This window comes from Nelumbo lutea, chromosome 3 (genome assembly GCF_056320005.1).
Source record: "Nelumbo lutea isolate HS-2025 chromosome 3, American lotus-T2T, whole genome shotgun sequence".
Classification (NCBI taxonomy): Eukaryota; Viridiplantae; Streptophyta; class Magnoliopsida; order Proteales; family Nelumbonaceae; genus Nelumbo; species Nelumbo lutea.
Genome location: NC_142686.1, coordinates 112626353 through 112645783, shown reverse-complemented (window position 1 = coordinate 112645783; position 19431 = coordinate 112626353). Strand labels below are relative to the sequence as shown.

Genomic DNA, 19431 nt, shown 5'->3' with positions numbered 1-19431 from the left:
AAGACTCAACTGCCGCCCCTATATGTCTATATTCATAATGAAAATAAAATTACAGAATTACCCCTGATAATATAATTTGAGAACAGAGACAAAACAGAACTAAAAGGAGAGGGAAAAGACTGAAATAACCCTACGAAGAACACTGTATTTAAACAATTATCAAAAAAAATCCTCTTGCTAGAGTAGGCAGACAGGGCCTTGTATGGGAGGCACTGAAAAGCCTGGATTTTATCACTTGAGCTATGATCATTTGTCAATCATATTACTTTCCTTGATTATTTTTGTATTATTGCACTATATTTGTATTGTTCCTCTTGCTGGAGTAGGCAAACTTTTTGCATCCTCTTTTTTTTTGGGGGGGGGGGTTCAAAGTTTAAACTTGTTGGTTTGATAGGGTCTTGGAACCATTGGGTAAATTTTCATTTATCTTTTTGTAAAGAGACTGGGCCGAATGGGTCATAGTATCTTTGTTTGTAATATATTTTCATTTATTGTTGGCTAATGGGCCTGCTATTTCTTTTTGTTTAATCTCTTTATGTTGCTGCCTAGCTGGCCGCTCACTTAAGGGCATACTTGTCATTAATCTAACTTTAATTCTTAATAAAAAAAGGATTAGAGGAGAAAGGGAAGATAATTTGATACTTCTTCTTCTTCCTTCTCTTTTCGCCATCTTCTTCTCTTGTGTTGCTGCTCTTACTTCTCTTCTTCCTTTTTCTTCTAATCTTCAAATTTACACCTAATATTTGAGGACTGATTTACATCTTGGTATTAGAGCAGGTCTATTTCTTCATTTTTTTTTTTCTTTCTTCTTCTTTTCCCATACACCCTTAGATTAAGAGAGTGTATGGAGAGATAGATTCTCTATAGTTCAGAGGATCTCTGGCCTAGTTGGTAGAGGGTTTGGAGAGTTTAAATCTTGCTGGATATTGCCAAGAAGCGGTGCTGTTCTATTGTTGCCCAAAACCCTAGCTGATTAGAGATTTTCGAAGGTATAGGTAAAGGTAAAGCTTTGGGTGTGGCGCTCTATGCTTGGAAGGTGTCTTGTGACTCCTAATGGAGGGCGGTTCAGGTTTGGAAGAGATTGGGAAGTTCTGGTAGGAGCGACTGTATCTTCTCTCTTCCTCCCCAACAGCCGAACGGAGAAAAATCCTAGTTTTCAAGCATTTGGGTTTTGGTTTGACTTCAAGTAAGTTTATATAGACAAAATTTTTGGTTCTTTGATTTTCGTTTGATTAATGGAGCCATACGAAAGTGAGTTCAAGCAAGTGCCGGTTTCAGGCCTTGGCTCGGTAGACTCCGTTTTGACTCGGGTATCTCATAGGTAGTAAAGTGAAACCCGAACAGACAGACCTTGAATTTGAGAAATGGATGCAAGAGAACTATACTGTCATAGGATGGTTGATCAATTCTATGCAACCTCATATAAGTCAGTGTTATCTCTAGATGTCCTCGGCTAAGGAGATATGGGACAGTGTTACTGAGACCTATTCACAGAAGTTGAATGTAGCCAGAGTCTCTAAGTTGAAAAGTGATGTGAAGAACCTAAGACAGAGGGAGAAGAGTGTAGCAATCTACTACTCTATATTGAAATCCCTATGGCAAGAAATTGATGTTATGGAGACAGTTGTATGGGAGAATAAGAATGATGCTGAAATGTATAGGAAGTTGGTGGAGAGAAATAGGGTGTTTGAATTTCTCACTGGACTCAAACCTGAGTTTGACATCATTAGGCAAAATATCTTGGCCATAGATGAGGTTACTCTTTCCCAGGCATATGCTATGATAAGCAGTGAGGATAGTAGGCGACAGGTTCAGTTGCAGGGTCCACCTACAGAACACCTTGCACATGCTGGAATAAAGTCAAAGGGTCCTACTGAGAAAAAGGAGCATATATGTGAATATTGCAAGAAACCGAGGCATACAAAGGACACTTGCTGGAAGCTTCATCTTGAGCTTCTTCCTAATAGGGTTAAGAATAACAACAACTCTAAGAAGGGCAGTCAGGTAGGAAAGCCTAAGGCAGCTAATGTTGCTACAGTACCTGAAGGAGGAAATAAGGAGAGTGAAGAGAAATCAACCATTGAGCAGTTGGTAGCAATGAAGGCGGATTTTGAAAAGTATGGGAGGCTACTAAATCACTTGGAAGCTACTGTTTCTTCACCTCACTCTTCTGGCAACAACACATCATCTTCATCAGCATTTGCTCACTCAGGTATTTGTGCTTCTGCAAATCATGCTTCAGTTTCAGGTAATCATAAAATCCCTTGGATTATTGATTCCAGTGCATCAGACCATATGACCAGCCTATCTAATCTCTTCTGCTCATACCACCTTCTCTCTGGCAAAGAGAAAATATCCCTTGCTGATGGGTCTCTTGCTCCCATCCCTGGTAAAGGAGATATAAAGACCTTTGACACCCTTTATTTATCCTCTGTCTGTCATGTCCCTAAACTTAACACAAACCTTTTATCTGTTAGCAGCTTAACTAAATCCATGAATTGCAACATAGCCTTTTTTCCCACTCATTGTGTTTTTTAGGACCTGCAATCTCAGAGGATGATTGGGAGTGGCCATGAGGCGAACGGAATATACTTGCTGGATACACTGGATCGAGCTTTGGGACCACCTCATGGAGTTGCCTTAGAGTCAGTTTTGTTCGAGTATATTAACAAAGTCTTGTTATTTCACTTTCGGTTTGGTCATTTGTCATTTTCTGCTTTGAGTCATTTGTTTCCAGATATGTTTAAGGGAGTGTCTTTATCGAGTCTTCATCGTGAGTCGTGTGAATTGGCAAAGCATTGTAGACATTCTTATTCAGTAAGCAACAAAACATCTCTTTCTCATTTTCATATTGTTCACTCTGACGTGTGGGGTCCATATCATTTGCCAACTATGGGGGGTTACAGGTACTTTATCCTTTTTATTGATGACTACTCTCGTTACACTTGGATTTATCTCATGAAATCCAGGGCTGAAGTACTAGTTATTGTGCAAAAATTTCATGAACTCATCCTCACCCAGTTTAACACTCGTATCAAAATATTCCGTTCTGATAATGCTAAGGAGTATTTTGAGAGAACCCTCTCCACCTATCTTGAAACTTTTGGGGTTATTCATCAAAGTTCTTGTTCTTACACTCCACAACAAAACGGGGTGGCAGAAAGGAAGAACAAACATGTGGTTGAAGTTGCCAGATCCCTCTTGTTTACATCCCATGTTCCTATAAAATTTTGGGGAGATGTTCTTACTGCTACTTTTTTGATCAACCGTATGCCCTCCCGGCTCTTTGACTTCAAAACCCCCTTTAGCCTTCTCTTCCTGGATGATGATATTTTTTCTCTTCCTCGTCGTGTTTTTGGGTGCACTTGCTATGTGCATATTCGTAGTCATCAAAGGCACAAGTTTGAACCTAAGGCTCATAAATGTGTTTTTCTGGGATATGCTTCCACACAGAAGGGATATTGCTGTTTTGACCCAGTTCGTGGCACCCGCTTTGTATCTCGGGATGTCACCTTTGCTGAGTTGACTCCTTTCTTTAGCATTTCTCTTAAGGGGGAGAAATCTGAAGAGCCCTTTGCGATGTCTCTAGCTACTCCTCTTCCCATTCCTCTTGAGTCCTATAATGAGGTGTCTACTTCTCCCACTGGACCTACCTTCGATATTCCTATTCCTCCTCCTCCACCTCATTCTCCTATAATTCCTCCTCCTCCTGTTCTCCAAAGGTGGTACCAAAGGCAGAGATTCAGACATGGGCATGTTGTTTCCACTCCTACCCTCTTGCTCCTCCCATCATTACTGAGGTAACAGGTCAGCCTTCTTCTGACCCATATACAGCTTTCCCGGACCTTGACCTTCCTATTGCTCTCCGCAAGGGCAAGTGGAAGTGTACAACCCATTGTATCTTCAAACACCTGTTTTACAACCTTCTCTCTCCTTCCTACTATTTTCTTGCATCTGTTTCTTCCCATGTGATACCCAGGTCCGTATCGGAAGCCTTATCTCAACCTGAATGGAGGGATGCTATGATGGTTGAACTGGATGTTTTGCATAAGAACCATACCTGGGATATTGTTGACTTGCCTGAAGGGAAGGAACCGGTGGGTTGTAAATGGGTGTTTACCATTAAATATCACTTTGATGGCTCTATTGAGAGGTTTAAGGCTAGGCTTGTTGCTAAGGGCTACACTCAAATGTATGGCATTGACTATCTTGCGACATTTGCTCCTGTCGCTAAGATGACCTCAGTCAGGGTTTTGTTATATCTAGCCGCTACTTTTGACTGGCCCCTACATCAGTTTGATGTTAAAAACGCCTTCTTGAATGGAGACCTGCATGAAGAGGTCTATATGTCTTTTCCTCCAGGGGTGTATGGGAAGGAAATGCAAGGCAAGGTGTGTAAACTGCAGAAATCTATTTATGGTCTCAAAAAGTCTCCTCGGGCTTGGTTTGAGAGGTTTAGGGCTGCTCTTGTCTCCTTTGGCTATACACAAACTCAATCTGATCATTACCCTGTTCTTGAAGAGAAATGACTCTCCAGTGACTTTCTTGATAGTTTATGTTGATAATATTGTGGTCACGGGTAATGACACTCAAGAGGTGTTTCAGAGATGGTGAGATTTTATCCTAATCATAAGCTTTCTGCTACAGATGGTGAGCTTTTATCTGATAAGGGGGTGTTTTAGAGACTGCTTGGGAAGTTGTTATATCTTTGCATGACTTGGCCAGATATGCAGTAAGTGTTATTAGTCAATTTATGCATTCTCCCGGAGATACTCATTTAGTTGCTGCAGAAAGGGTTCTGTGTTACTTGAAAGGTACTCCAGGGAAAGGTATCCTGTTTGCTAAACATGGACACATGAAGCTGGAAGCTTTCACTGATGCTGATTGGGCAGGATGTATTGATGATAGGAGATCCACCTCAGGTTATTGTGCTCTGGTCGTTGGGAACATTGTGTCACGGAGGAGTAAGAAACAGTCTGTAGCTGCTAGATCCTCAGCTGAAGCAGATTACAGGGCAATGGCACATGGTGTGTCAGAATTACTGTGGCTACTATCCCTTCTAGAAGAATTGGGGGTTGACTACAAGAAGCCAATGGTGCTCTACTGTGACAACAACCAAGCAACTATCAACATTGCACATAATTCTGTTCAACATGACAAAACTAAGCACATTGAGGTTGTTAGACATTTTATAAGGGAAAGAGTTTCCTCAGGAGAAGTTTGTTTGCCATTCATCACATCAGACGGGCAATTGGCTGATAATTTGACCAAGGGAGTTCCAAGAGGGAAAATGACACTATATAAGCAAGCTGGGCATGATTGACATCTATGCTCAGCTTGAGGGGGAGTGTAAAGAGACTGGGCCGAATGGGTCCTAGTATCTTCTCTTGTAATATCTTTTCTTTTATTGTTGTCTAATGGGCCTCTCTTAATGGGCCTGTTATTTCTATTTTTTTAATCTCTTTAGGTTACTGCCTAGCTGGCCGCCCACTTAAGGGCATACTTGTCATTACTCTAACTTTAATTCTTAATAAAAAAAGGATTAGAGGAGAAAGGGAAGATAATTCGATGCTTCTTCTTCTCTTTTCGCCATCTTCTTCTCTTGTGTTGCTGCTCTTACTTCTCTTCTTCCTTTTTCTTCTAATCTTCAAATTTACACCTAATATTTGAGGACCGATTTACATCTCTTTTCATAGAGACAAATATATTCTGAACCCAGCCCAAATAGTTGGCTTGGTTTGAAGTTTGGGTTAGGGTGGAAGAGTATGTGTATCATGCAGCATCCATAAATGTGTATATCTATATATTTTTGTATTATTTTTCGTTGCAAGTATTTATGTATTTATCTATCTATATATTTATGCGTGTATATTGTATGCCAAGAATTTTAAGTTTAAGGGTAATTTTTTTCTAAAACATGGTACTGTATTCTTTTACACATAATAATGCTAATATTGAATTAACATAAACCCGTAAGAGTGTAGGAAATAGGTACATTTGGCAAAAGGAAGTAGAGAAGTCGGGCCAACCTGAACCCAACACAAAGTTTAAGGGTTGGGGGGGTTCAACAATTGGGTTGGGTCAGGATTGACCTCAGCTCGATCTGATTTGCATCTATAGTGTTAATCCATAAGTTGTAATTTGCTAGATATAGAATCTTAATTGCTCTCCTTCCCTAAGATAAATGCTACCCAAAGTTGTTTGGAACTATGGATATGGCCTGCTTCCCCTCATTCATCCTTGACTTCTCCCCTTCCCTTCTTTTACATTGTCCTTGAATTTTTTTCCTTAATTGCATGTAGTTGTGCTATGTTCTTTATGTTTCTATTTTCCTTTATCATTATATCCCTTTCCTTCTCTTAACACAAATGGAGAAGATGTTAATAAGTTTTTAATTCAATTCTGTTAGTGGTAGGTCCATTTTGTGTTGCTCATTTCATTGTTAATAAGTTTTTAAGATAATTTGTTTTGGTTTGTGAATTCTCTGACAACCTTTTTTTTTTTTTTTAAATTCAGAGGATATTTATTTCTGACTATTTCCTTCTTATATTCTTGGTAGACTTACGTTCTGGATGTACATCCTTTCAATCCACGAATGGCTATGAGTGCTGGGTATGATGGAAAAACCATCCTTTGGGATGTAAGTTTCTGGATGTTAAAACTCTTTTATAAGGTTTTATTGTTCTTTGTACTTCTTGTTTTTGATGTCTTGGTATTATGATTTTTTTGTAGATATGGGAAGGCATTCCCATTCGTGTATATGAAACTGGACGATTCAAGTTGGTGGATGGGAAATTTTCTCCGTAAGTTAAAGAGGATACATAAGATTTATCTTCTATAGGCTTCTTTACATCGTATAATCAACTATTTCTTTGCATTTAATGAATACAAATTACAATTTGGATCTCAAGGTCTATTTTGGCTGATGAGCTAGCAAATGGAGGGTTAGTAATTGAAAGTTCGTGCATTGGGGGTTGGTTCTCTAAGAGGAACGAAGATGAGAGGAGGGGTGGCTAGTGTGATAAGTCCAATCCAGGTTTCAAAAGAAATTGTTGTACATGGTCGATCAAATAGAATTTCTCACAGTTATTGATAATAAAATGATTTCTTTCGTTTAATATATTCCCTTCCCTGAAGTGGAACTTATAGAAATGTCAACCAAATATTTCCTTAGGCTGCGTTTATTTGCGGTCTAAACTCCAAACCGGTGTTATATTGCATTCGGTCTTGTTTTGTAGGTGTTTGGTAGAGGTATTAATTTACCTCATAAACATTGTTTTAAAAGGTTTAAGCCTCAAATATCAATGATTAATTAGTGATTTAATGCAAAAAAATATGTATTTTTTTATAAATTAAAAGTATAGAAAAAACACTTAAATAATTATGGACCAAATAAAAAAGTAAAAATAAAAAACTAATAAGGCAAATCAAATTCTATTAGTTTTTCTTAGTGTTAAGATAGTTCAATACAAAAAGGACTAATGAGGTTCTTAGTTTCCTTTTAATAATCAAACAAGATTTTTCTTATTATTCTACACGTCCCAAGTTTGTTATTTTTCTCAGTTCTTCTCCTAATTGATTTTTTTTTTCATAATAATAATAATATCTTTACATGAAATATAAAATATTTATAATTATTAGTTGATTAGTTATTATTATTTTTATTTAATGCTTAAATGCCAAAACTTATTGCTTATAAACTTCTAGTTTATAGATATGCATACCTACTATAATTTTAATTTAGTATATTATATGTTATTTTCATCAATTTACAAACTTTAATTATTTTTTTCTTAAATTTTAAGGCTTACAACTCGCCTTTTTGGGCCAGTACACCTCAACTATGCTTTTAGCTTCTTATAACCTTGTTCATAAATCAGTGTAAAACTCCATTCATGTCACTTTTTACCCTGAAAATCGATGTATCGATGGGAAGCTTACAATTGATCTAAAACTTTCCCTTCTTCTCCATCGTAGTAAAGACTAAAGATTTGTTCCATCTCCTCTCTTCCCACCGGATACGATACAACGTTCACCTCACATTTGCCTTCCATACCATCGACGGCCAAGGTAAGAACAATATTCTGGTTTTGGTTTAGTGTACTCTCTCTCTCTCTCTCATTCTTATCTCTTATGGGTCAAAATCTAATACGAAAATAGAGACGGGCATCGGGAGATTGAGCTGTGGCGCTCTAAAGCCTTTCATCCTGCAAGGAAACCATTTCAATTCACAACTTTAATGGTGGAGCTCAGTTTTAGAGGATGATTGGGTTTCACCCTACGAGGAAACCATTCTTTGGATTTCATATTGGAAATGGGATGGGTGGATTGAGTTGAGCCAAGCTGAATGTTCGTCTATTTAAGCTTGGCTTGCCAAAAAGCTATGTGACTCAAGCTTGAGCTTGAGCTCGAATTCGGCGCGACTCAAAAGCTCAATTGTCAGCCAAACTTCCTATAAAAAATTATACTTATATTTTTTTACATAAGAAAAATTAAGAATTATAAAAACTAGTTATTGGGCTTGAGCTCAGCTCGAGCACCTCATTAGCAAAGCTTTATTGGGCTTGAGCTCAGCTCAATTAGCAAACGAGCCTATATGTTGGGCTTGAAGCTTGGTTTAGATTGATCTGAATCGAGCTTTTACAAGCCTAGCTCGAATAGCTCGTGAAAAGCTTGATTCGTGCCCATGCCTAGAAATGGCACTTTTCACTTGGAAACATTGAATCCCAGATCTGATTCACAAAGAACAGTTACCACTGCAAATGTGGGCATGTCAGCCTCTACTTGCAACAAAAAAATGGGTCCAATAATCCGCCATTGTTTTTTGTATCAATTCAAATGCCCAATATGAGCCTCTTTGCATTGTTGATACTAAACGAATGAGCGCAAATGGGTTTGACAATCTGGTTCCCATTTGCTTTCACCTAAATTTGTACGTGATCGATTTCCACCATACATATTTGTGTTTACCGCTACCAAATGCAGCCTTATGTTATTCTTATTGGAGTTTGTTAATGTTCATCTACATTTGTGTAAGGGCAGATTTGTAACTCCAGTTTTATAATATACACATTTTGGTCAACTAACTTAATTAAGATAGCTCTCAATTGTCTCTTCTCTTCCCCTTCTTTCTTATTATTTTTCTTCTCTTTTCTTCCCTAAGCAATCTAAGTTGGTATTAGTCCATGCAAGAGGGTCATAGGGAGCTTCTATTCTTTATTGTCTCTTTCATAGGACCCTGAGCATGGTGTCATAGAAGAAACTCCTACGAGTCAATTAGGCTCAATTTTAGAAGATTTTTGATACAGAAGTCCATAGGAGGCAATGCTATTTTAGTAATGTTCTGCAATTTTTTTCTACAAAAATAGAAAAATGTGCAGATTTGGATGCATTGATTACAGTGCTCAATTGGAGCAATATCTGAATCTGGAACTTGATTGATTTGAGCTGCCTGATATTTCTGGAGAAGCCAGAAGTGACTGGATATTATTCCGAGGTGATGTGAATATTTTCAAATGACTGGCTCTAAGGATCATAGATCTACATTGGAATACTGTACCTTGTAAGAGGGAGTTTGATATCCTGGAGAAGCAAGAAGCAAGTAGTTTTGTCTAGGTCTTGTGTTGCGGTAGAGTACAAGGCTATGGCTCATGAAGTAGCTGAATTACAGTGGCTAAGATTCTTCTAAAAGACTTGGGCATGAAGTTGGAAGAACCTTTGAAGTAATATTGTGTCAATCAGGTATCAATCGATTTTGCTCTATTTTAGAGCCATTCATGTTTTAGGTAGATCCAAATGCACATAACAAGCTTGATCAAAGCAACTTTAGCCTTAAACTTTGGTGCTAGGTTAGTGATATAGGGGGCAGTAGGTTCTTTCTACATTTTTTTTAGTTTGAGCTAGCACCTTTGGAATTTAACTTTGACCTTTTACCAGGTCTCAATGGCTGTTCATAGTTCTTTATGGTGCTATGTAGGTTTTAGTCTTGTATTTGAAATGCTTTTTTCTCTTACTGTAGGGATGGGACATCAATTATACTTTCGGATGAAGTTGGTCAAATACACATATTAAACACTGGACAAGGGGAGTCCCAGAAAGATGCCAAATATGATCAGGTATAATAATTTCTCAAGTTGATCTTCATATTTTAGCAGTGTATTCAGTTTGTTCAATTTTCTATTGATATTTTTTCATTTCCCCTACAGTTTTTCCTTGGAGATTATCGCCCGCTAATGCAAGATACCCATGGGAATGTTGTTGATCAGGTTAGTTAACTGTATCTGTTTTATATTAGTTGTCTTTTGTTGGTATGTTTGTGTCTGTGCTCCATATTATTTCATATCTGATGCGGGATGGATGGCTTACCTTTATACACGCTTTGGTGGGTGCCAAAAATAGGGAACTGTTGTAAAAATAATGGAAAAGAATCAAGGTGACAATAAGGTTTAAAGCTAGGATTTGGGCCTAGGAAGGATGGGGATAGGTTTAAGGGGTGGTTTAGAATTCATGGGCCTAAGATGTGCAGCATTTATTAATTTCATGCAGTTTTCCAAGATTCTTATGGTTTTTTTTCTTATTTCTTTTCAACACTAGAACTTGGCAGCCTTGACAGTCCAATGAAAAATTTTCTTTATGGCCATCCATGAAGGAAAGAAGAGCAAAGTCTTTTTATGGATAGAGAGGAATTGGAGGATTTTTGAAAATGTTAGAAGAGCTGGGAAAATTTTTTCTTGGGGATTGGATAGGTGATTGTTGACAGGTTCATAAACGTATTTTGCCAATGTTCAAGGAAATGAGTTTGGTAGTTCCTTTCAGGCCTTGTCAGAGATTCTAGTGTTAATTAAGCTTGTTGCTGAGCTGAATATAGTGTATGTGTGTGTGTGTGTGTTTTTTTTGATCAATAACCAGAAATTTCATTAATAATGAAAAAGATACAAGAGAACATCCGGGAGAGAGATAAACTCTCTTAACTCTCTCCAAGATGACAATAGCGGGCAGCAATTACAGAAAAGCCGAGAAAAGTTGATCCCTTTCCACCCCTTGCTTTGGCAAAACATCGGAAAAAGCATTTGCACTCATTTTAACCCACTGCAACTTGATCTCTATATCCTGAGTTAAACTTCCTCCTTTCATTAACAAATTTCCACCAGCCAGTCTCGTCTTTCTGCAGCCAGCTAACAAACAACTTGGAATCCCCTTCTATGATCAACTTTCTTGTATTCATCTCCTTTGCTTTTCGGATCTCTTCCATATCACAGCCAGGATTTCTGCCCTCAAGGCATCTCCCACACTTATTGGTCCCGAGTAAAGGGCAATAACTCATCCCTCCTTATTCCGAAAAACACCTCCAATACCCGAAGGGCCTGGATTCCCCACTACTACCATCAAAATTCAGTTTAAAAAACCCACTAGGAGGTGGGGCCCAAACCGGCCTAATAACAGCTCTTGGAAGAGAAGAATCAGCCACCTCCTTCCACTTTCTAAGCAAGTCTTTTGTGGGAATGTCATCAACTTCTCAAGGATTTAACCCAATTGAAAACTCTTATTATTATATTTACTCTATTGATTGTTGATTCGATTCCAATTTACTCTAATGATTCGATTCCAACAAAATTTTTGATAATTGGATTTCGAGTTACCAATGTCTATTTTTGTTTTTTTTTGTTCTTTTATTTTCTTCGCTTCGAATCGAAAATAGAAGAGTTGAGTGAATCCAAAACCCAAAGAAAAGGAGGTTCATGGCCAGACGATCGGAAAATAAAGAAATGGTTGATGTGTTCAAGATAATTACGTATTTACAAAATACCGTCTCAATTCATCCTATTTTATCAGATCCGGGATGTAATATGGTTCCGAAGGATGAACCGGATATGGACAGTTCCAATAAGATTTCATTCTTGAACAAAAATCCATTTTTTGATTTATTTCATCTATTTCATGACTGGAACGTGATGATTTCCATGATTGCTTCTGTGCTCCTTTCCTTGTCAGAAAAAATTCTTTGATTCCTTCCCATATTGTCCACCATATTGCCGCTCTTGTACACCTCCAATGGTGTCTCCCCCTCTTCTTTCTCAAGTAAACAAGGGAAGAAGCAAACAACCCTTGAACATTCGGCGGGGGGTTCCACCATTTTTTTTATCAATAACAACAGCTTCATTAATATTAAAAGAAAAGAGATATTATGGATACAAGAGGAGAGATAAAATATCTTAGCTCCCCAATAACAGAATACAAAGCGAATACAATGAGAAAAAATTAAAAATTAGCCCAAAAGATAGTCTCCCTATTCACTCCTTGCTTGGCCAACCCATCTGCAAATGAGTTGGCACTCCTCTTCACCCATCTGTACTGTATCTCCATGTCCCTACACAGCCATAAAAACTGTTTCTTTTCATTGTTATAGCTCCACAAACCACTGTCCTCTTTCTTCAACCAGCTAACCACCACCTTCGAATCGCCTTCCAGGATTATCGGCTGATATTTAATTCCTTTGCTCTTTGAATTCCTTCCAGCGCTGCAAAGATCTCAGCCCTAAGAGAGTCACCTTCTCCAATAAGGCTAGAGAACAAAGCAATAACAATTCTCATTCCTGAAAACTCCTCCAATCCCAGAGGGCCCTGGATTCCTTACACTACTGCCATCGAAATTCAAATTCATAAAACCCAAGGGGGGAGGGGACCAAGAGGGACAAAGAGTCCTCTTGCACCGAGAAGTGGTAGCAACCTCTTTCCAATTTCTCAGCAAGTCATCCACAGGAAAGTCTGAAAACAACTCCAAAGATTTTAGCCAGTGGGCAGCCCTTAATATAATTAGGTTTAACAGTTCTTCCAGGGTTCTTTCCTTGTCTGAAAAAATACATGAATTTCTTTCTTCCTACAGTGACCAGCACCAGAACAAAGCCCTTTACTTTGTTTGCTTATTCTCATGGTATTTGGTATTTTTGGTCTTCCCTTGAGAGCCTAGTGCATTTTGAAAATTTTAAATTCAGCGGCTTGTCGTACATGTTTTTTGTTTTTGAAATTATACTTCACTTTTTCTCATAAAAAGTTTAACGAAAGAAAACCAACACAAGCTCCAAAAGCAAAGCATCCGACTGTTATTCCATTTGGCTAAAAAATAAAGAAAAAAAATAACACACACAGATATATATATGTGTGTGTGTCTGGAAAGCCCCATTCTTGAGTGACTCCACACATAGCTGAGAAGGGACAGCACCACTGCAGATTCATAGCCCTTATGAAGTGACCACACAGCTGAACTGAAACTAGAGTGCACAAACAAATGGCCAACTGTCTCTTCCTCAATTGCAGAGCGTGAACAGTCTATCTTGGACAGTGTACTGTGTACCCCTTTTTCATTAGCATTTCCTTGGTCAAAGTCAAACATTTCTCAAGGGCTACCACCGAATAGGGGTGTCAATTGGACTGGATTTGGTCCAATCCGGTCCGGTCCAATGAATTTTGGACCAGTCCAGTGACTGTCCAATCTGTTCAAATTCTTGTTAATTTAGATTGGTTTCAATCCAAACCCGGTACATTGACACCTATGTTCTTATCTTTTATTAATGCACCAAATATTGGCTCAATCCAATATAAATTCGTTATGAACGGACCAGGTCCAATTCAATATATCATATTGATCCATTCAGTCCGTCCAGATTCAATATGTCTTGTTGGTCTGTCCAATCCGTCCAAATGGATTTTGATTTGGAAGGAGTCCAACCCAAAACCGATCCATTGACACCCCTACCACCGAAGTGAAGAACCCAGTTGAAGTCCACTTCCAACATCAAGAGTCTTGAGTCTTCTGTAGGTCCTGTGTTGGTTCTGAAGAATCCAGTTGAAGTCCACTTCCAACATCTAGAGTCTTGAGTCTGTAGGTCCTGTGTTGGTTCTGAAGAAGGGCCAGAAGGCCAGTTACCTGATCAATCTCCTAATTGTTGAAACATCTCTTGAAAGGACTCCAGCTGATCAAGCTATCATTTACCTCATAGGAATTTTCCACCCATGCCAGTTTGTTTTCTGCCATATATATTAAACAAGGAAGGAAATCTGTCTTTTAGTGCCAAGTCACCACACCAAACATCCAGCCAAAAATTTCACCTTCCTCCCATCACTCACCTCGAAGATAAATCCTTCACAGAAACTTCTGTAAACTCTTGAGACGCCCTTCCACACACTTATAGGATGAAAGGGCAGTTTCTGCATCCAAGCTGTTGCTACAAAGACCATACTTCTCAACTATATAACCTTTCTCCAAAGCTTGTTTGGTTATGTAGGCGCACCTGAGGCATGACTTTTAAAACACTGGTTAGTCCCTCCTGAAACCCAGACCTCTATGAGACACATGTTTGCAGACATGATCCCATTTCACCAAATGATATTTGGAAGAGTCCTTCCAGCCATTCCAGAGGAAATCTCTCATTCTTCTTTCAATCTGATCTGCCACCTGAAATGGTAATGGGAAGATAGACATGTAAAAAGCTGGGAGGCTAGCTAGCACACTTTTAATTAGAGTAGTTACTTTTCCACCCTTAGATAGATACCGGGCTTCCAAGGGGCAAACTTTGAGTCCACCTTCTTTAAAATTGGGCTCCAAATAGCTTTCGAGGTGCACTATTGGGCTCCAAATAGCTTTCGAGGTGCACTTGGCCCCTAGAGGCAAGCCCAAGTATTAGAAGGGAGACATGCAACTTTGCATCCCAATAGATGAGCCAACTCAGCCACATTCTCTACCTCTCCAACTGCCATTATCTCACTTTTGGCCAGATTCACTTTTAAGCCAGACACCACCTCAAACCAAAAGATCAAATATTTTGAATTGGTCACCTGATCCAAAGAGGCATTGTAAAAAAACGTGTCATCTATAAATTGGAGAACAATTTCCGGGCCATTGTTCCTAACTTTGAAACCTTCAATACAACTTGCTTCAACAACCTGGGCTACCATTCTGCTCAAACCCTCCATGGCAGCAAGAAAGAGCAATGGTGACAACAGATCCCCTTGTCTTTGCCCTCTCAAGCTTTTGAAATTCCCATGAGCAGCTCCATGCTCCCTTAATTAAGATAGAAACCTTGGTTTGGTCACAAAAACCTTCATCCAATTTCTCCACTTGGTGCCTGTTGAAATAATTTAGTTATTTGTGTTAGGGTCTGTTTGGCTAGTTAAAGCGTTTTTTATTTCTGTTATGTCTGTTATTGTACTCACTTACAACAGGGGCACAATGGTCTTTTCCCTTCTTATTTCTGCTGCCCTAGATAATATAATAAAAGCTGGCGCTGCCAGCACTGTTCTATTTGCTCCAAACTTTTTCTTCCTTTATTCCTTCTCCTTTCTCTCTTCTTTCCTTCTCTACTTTCTCATATTTAATCAGATTTATTATCAAGATGGTATCAGAGCAAGGCTGTTGAATTTGGGCGATCAAGTTTTCTCCCTTCAAGTTGCTGAATCTAGGCGGAACAGAGGATTGAATCTGGGCTGATCAAATCAGATCTGTAGCTGGTACAACCCTAAAGTTTTCTTTCTTCCTTTATTTCTTCCCTTGGTTGTGTACCAAGTGGAGAGTGAATGAATCCAAACCATTGAATGTTGACAGACTTTTGTGAGGGTTATATCTTTTTATTTGTTGGATCGTGTGATCCTGGAAATGTCGGCAGACTTTTGTGAGGGTTATATCTGTTATTTGTTGGATTATGTGATCCTGTACCTATGAAAAGGTGACTGCAGGTCGTAGATGACCTGTTTTCTCTGCTCATTAGTTTGATTTCATGTGTGTTAGGATCTCTCTTATTGATTAATGTTGTGGTGGAACTTACACGTTATTGATTAATGCTGTGGTGAAAATCAGTCTCGTCATAGTTCTTTGGAAGTCTAGAACTGAATTGTTGTGTGTGGAGTTTTTTGTCGATATAAGGAGGGATCCTAAGTTGAGAGTTTAGATAAAAAAAACTTGTGCTTACCATGTCGTCTGAGAATTCTGCTACTTCGGAGATTCTAGGGAGCCACAATGGAGTGAGTGGGGGAATGGATATGAGTTTCCCCATGGCTGTTATTCCCTTTGATGGTCTGAACTACCTTGAGTGGTTTAGGGGAATAAAACTCTACATCACTGCTAGGGGGAAAATAGGATAGGTCAATGGGAGAGTGAAGGAACCGAAGTACAGAAGTGCTAAATATGATAGGTGGAACCAAGAGAATAGTATGGTGATGTCATGGCTCTTGGTTTCCATGCTGCCACAGGTAAGGAAGACTTTTATGTGGGCTGAAATTGCTTGTGAGTAATGGGAACAAGCAAAGTTCACCTATTCAGAGCAGAGACACTATGCCAAGATATATCAACTGCAAATTGAATCCACTACTTGCAAGTAGGGGGAGAGGAGTCTCTTGATGTACTATTCTGATTTGACATCGATATGGGAAGAGCTTGATCACTACCATAATGTGAATTGGAAGTGTGATGAAGATGCAAAGGCGTATAAGCCACTTGTATCTCAGCAACGGGTCTTTGCCTTTCTCCTAGGGCCGAATCCTTCATATGAGTCCATCAGGGTGCAGATCTTGGGTAGTAAAGATTTTCCATCAGTTCAGGAGGTGTATGCCTTAGTGCAGTAAGAAGAGAGTAGAAGAAGTGTGATGAATTGTGTAGAGGGGGGGTCAGTTGCCCTAGCTGTCCGGGGAAATTCAAATACAAATGTCGGAGGTGCTTTTAAGAAAGGTGACTCTCAGAAAAGAACAGATGATAAGAGTAAATTTTGGTGCACTCACTACCAGAAGACACGATACACGAGAGATACATGTTGGGATCTCCATGGAAAACCTAAATGGGCATAGGATTTGGGTAAGAAGTCAACACCTGATCAGGGCAAGAAACCAAGCCAGCAGAATCAGAAAAAGTATAACTCAGCTAATATGGCGTTGACAAAGACTAGTCCATTGGTAACTTGGGAGAGGCATCCCAGTTCTGACCCTAAGGAAGAAATTATCAACTTCTTTCGTGGCCATTTGGAATTGTATGGTAGGACTCTCCGCCACATGGATTCTGGTCCTACTCCCTCTACCTCTTTCGCGTTTACATCAGGTAACGCTGCCACTGCCTTCCATGCGTCATCTCATACCACTGATTCTCCTTGGGTTATTGACTTGGGAGCCTCAAACCACATGACCGGTAACCCAAATTTATTTCAAACATATAACCTTCTCTCTGGGAGAGATAAGGTAAGACTAGCTGATGGTTCTTTCTCTACCATAGCTGGCCAAGGTACCGTACCTCTCCCACTCGGCCTTATCCTTTCTAATGTACTGCATGTTCTGAAATTACCTATTAATTTGCTATCCATTAGTAGTATAACTCACTCCTTGAACTGTTCAATCACTTTTTTTCCGTCTTCATGTGTGTTTTAAGATTTGGCCTTGGGGAAGATGATTGGTAGAGGAAGCATGGTGGATGGTCTCTACGTGTTGGAGAATAAAGCTGGTCTTGTGGCTACAGAGTCCATGAGTTTGTCAAGTGAGAGTCAAGCCTATTTATGCCCTAGTCATCTATGTCATCTTTCTTTTGTGTCATTAAAAGTTATGTTCCCAAAGTTGTTTGAGTCCTTGTCAGTGAGTCAGTTACAGTGTCAGACATGCCAATTGAGTAAACATTGTAGAAGTTCTTTACCTTTGAGAAATAAAAGATCTGAATTTGCATTTCATATTGTTTATTCTGATGTTTGGGGCCCTGTTACTCTACCCACTGAGGCTGGATATAAGTACTTCATTACCTTGATTGATGATTACTCTAGATACACTTAGGTTTACCCTATGCGATCTCGAGATGAAGTGCCAAAAATTGTGAAAGACTTTCAGCGCATGGTGTTCACTCAGTTCCAAACTAAGATCCATATCTTCCAGTCGAACAATGCGAAGGAATACTTCCATAGTGATCTCACGGAGTTTTTTGCTTCGAGTGGGTCACTTCAGCGAAGCTCTTGTGCTAGGACACCCCAACAAAATGGTGTTGCTGAACGAAAGAATCGTCACCTTCTTGAAGTAGCTCGTGGCTTATTAATTCATATGAATGTGCCAAAATGTTTTTGGATGGATGCAATTTTGTATGCTACATACATCATCAACCGTATGCCATCTCAGTTACTAGAGTATAAGGCCCCACATTAGCTTCTGTTTCCTACAGCTTTGTTGTCCACCATTCCGATGCGTGTTTTTGGGTGTCGTTGCTTTGTCCATAACTTGTCCCCTACTCGAGGTAAGCTTGATCCTCGGGCTATTCCTTGTGTTTTCCTTGGTTACCCTTTATCTCAAAAGGGGTATCGCTGCTATGATTCTACCTCTCACAAGTACTATGTCTTCATTGATGTATCCTTCTTTGAGAATCAACCTTTCTTCTCGGTTTCTCCTCAGGGGAGAGTAGGGTTGAGGAAAAACAAGTGACTCAAACTCAACTACCTCCTCTACTCGATCCTCCTCCATTTCGGGTTTTTCATCGTTGCCATAAAAGCCAGCAGAGTTTAAGAGCTGTGAAACTTGACACTATGCAACCAACATCATCAGATTCACCAGAGGCAAATCCATCTCATCAACCAGGTATACTTGCTCCTATTGATATGCCTGTTCCTCTAAATGTTGATTCACCTGTCATCAATGATCTTGACATTCCTATTGCTAAGGGAAAGGGTGTTAGATCTTGTACCACTAATCATCCTATCTCTAATTTTGTGTCCTATGATGACATTTCACCTTCATTCCGTGCATTCCTCTCTTCTGTGGATAGTGTCCCCGTTCCTAAGAATGTGGCTGAAGCTTTATCTAAACTTGAATGGACAGATGCAATGTAGGAAAAAATTGATGCATTACACAAAAATGGCACTTGGGCGTTGGTGGACCTCATTGAAGGGAAGGAACTAGTGGGTTGCAAGTGGGTGTTCACAGTGAAACACAAGGCTGATGGAACTGTTGAAAGGTACAGGTATATGGAGTGGATTATGCAGAGACTTTTGCTCCAGTAGCCAAGATGAACTTTATCAGGATCCTTCTTTCATTGGCAGCAAATCTTGACTGGGAACTTCACCAATTGGATATCAAAAATGCCTTCTTGAATGGTGACTTGGAAGAGGAAATGTACATGACCCAACCTCCAGGTTTCTGTGCCAAAGGCAGTGAACAAAAGGTGTGCAGGTTAAAAAAATCTTTATATGGATTGAATTAATCACCTCGGGCTTGGTTTAGTAAGTTCCATTTAGCAGTTCAACAGATGGGGTTCAAACAATGCCACTCAGATCACACTCTATTTGTGAAAAGAGGTGAAGGGAGAATTGCAGTATGTGGATGACATAGTGATCACAGGAGATTGGGAGGCTGAAATACGGAGACTAAAAAAATTCTTAGTCACTCAATTTGAGGTGAAATATCTAGGCCCCTTACATTATTTCCT

General features: G+C 39.3%; 1 protein-coding gene across 1 annotated transcript in view; it reads left to right on the top strand.

The window, feature by feature from the left end:
• Positions 1-19431, top strand: part of LOC148867705 (uncharacterized) — an 85441-nt gene that overhangs the window by 51848 nt on the left and 14162 nt on the right. Inside the window, exons 15-18 of the mRNA XM_088981173.1 lie at positions 6560-6640; positions 6733-6803; positions 10019-10115; positions 10206-10265. Coding sequence (XP_088837299.1) covers positions 6560-6640; positions 6733-6803; positions 10019-10115; positions 10206-10265 — 309 coding nt within the window. The remainder of the gene's footprint in view (positions 1-6559; positions 6641-6732; positions 6804-10018; positions 10116-10205; positions 10266-19431) is intronic.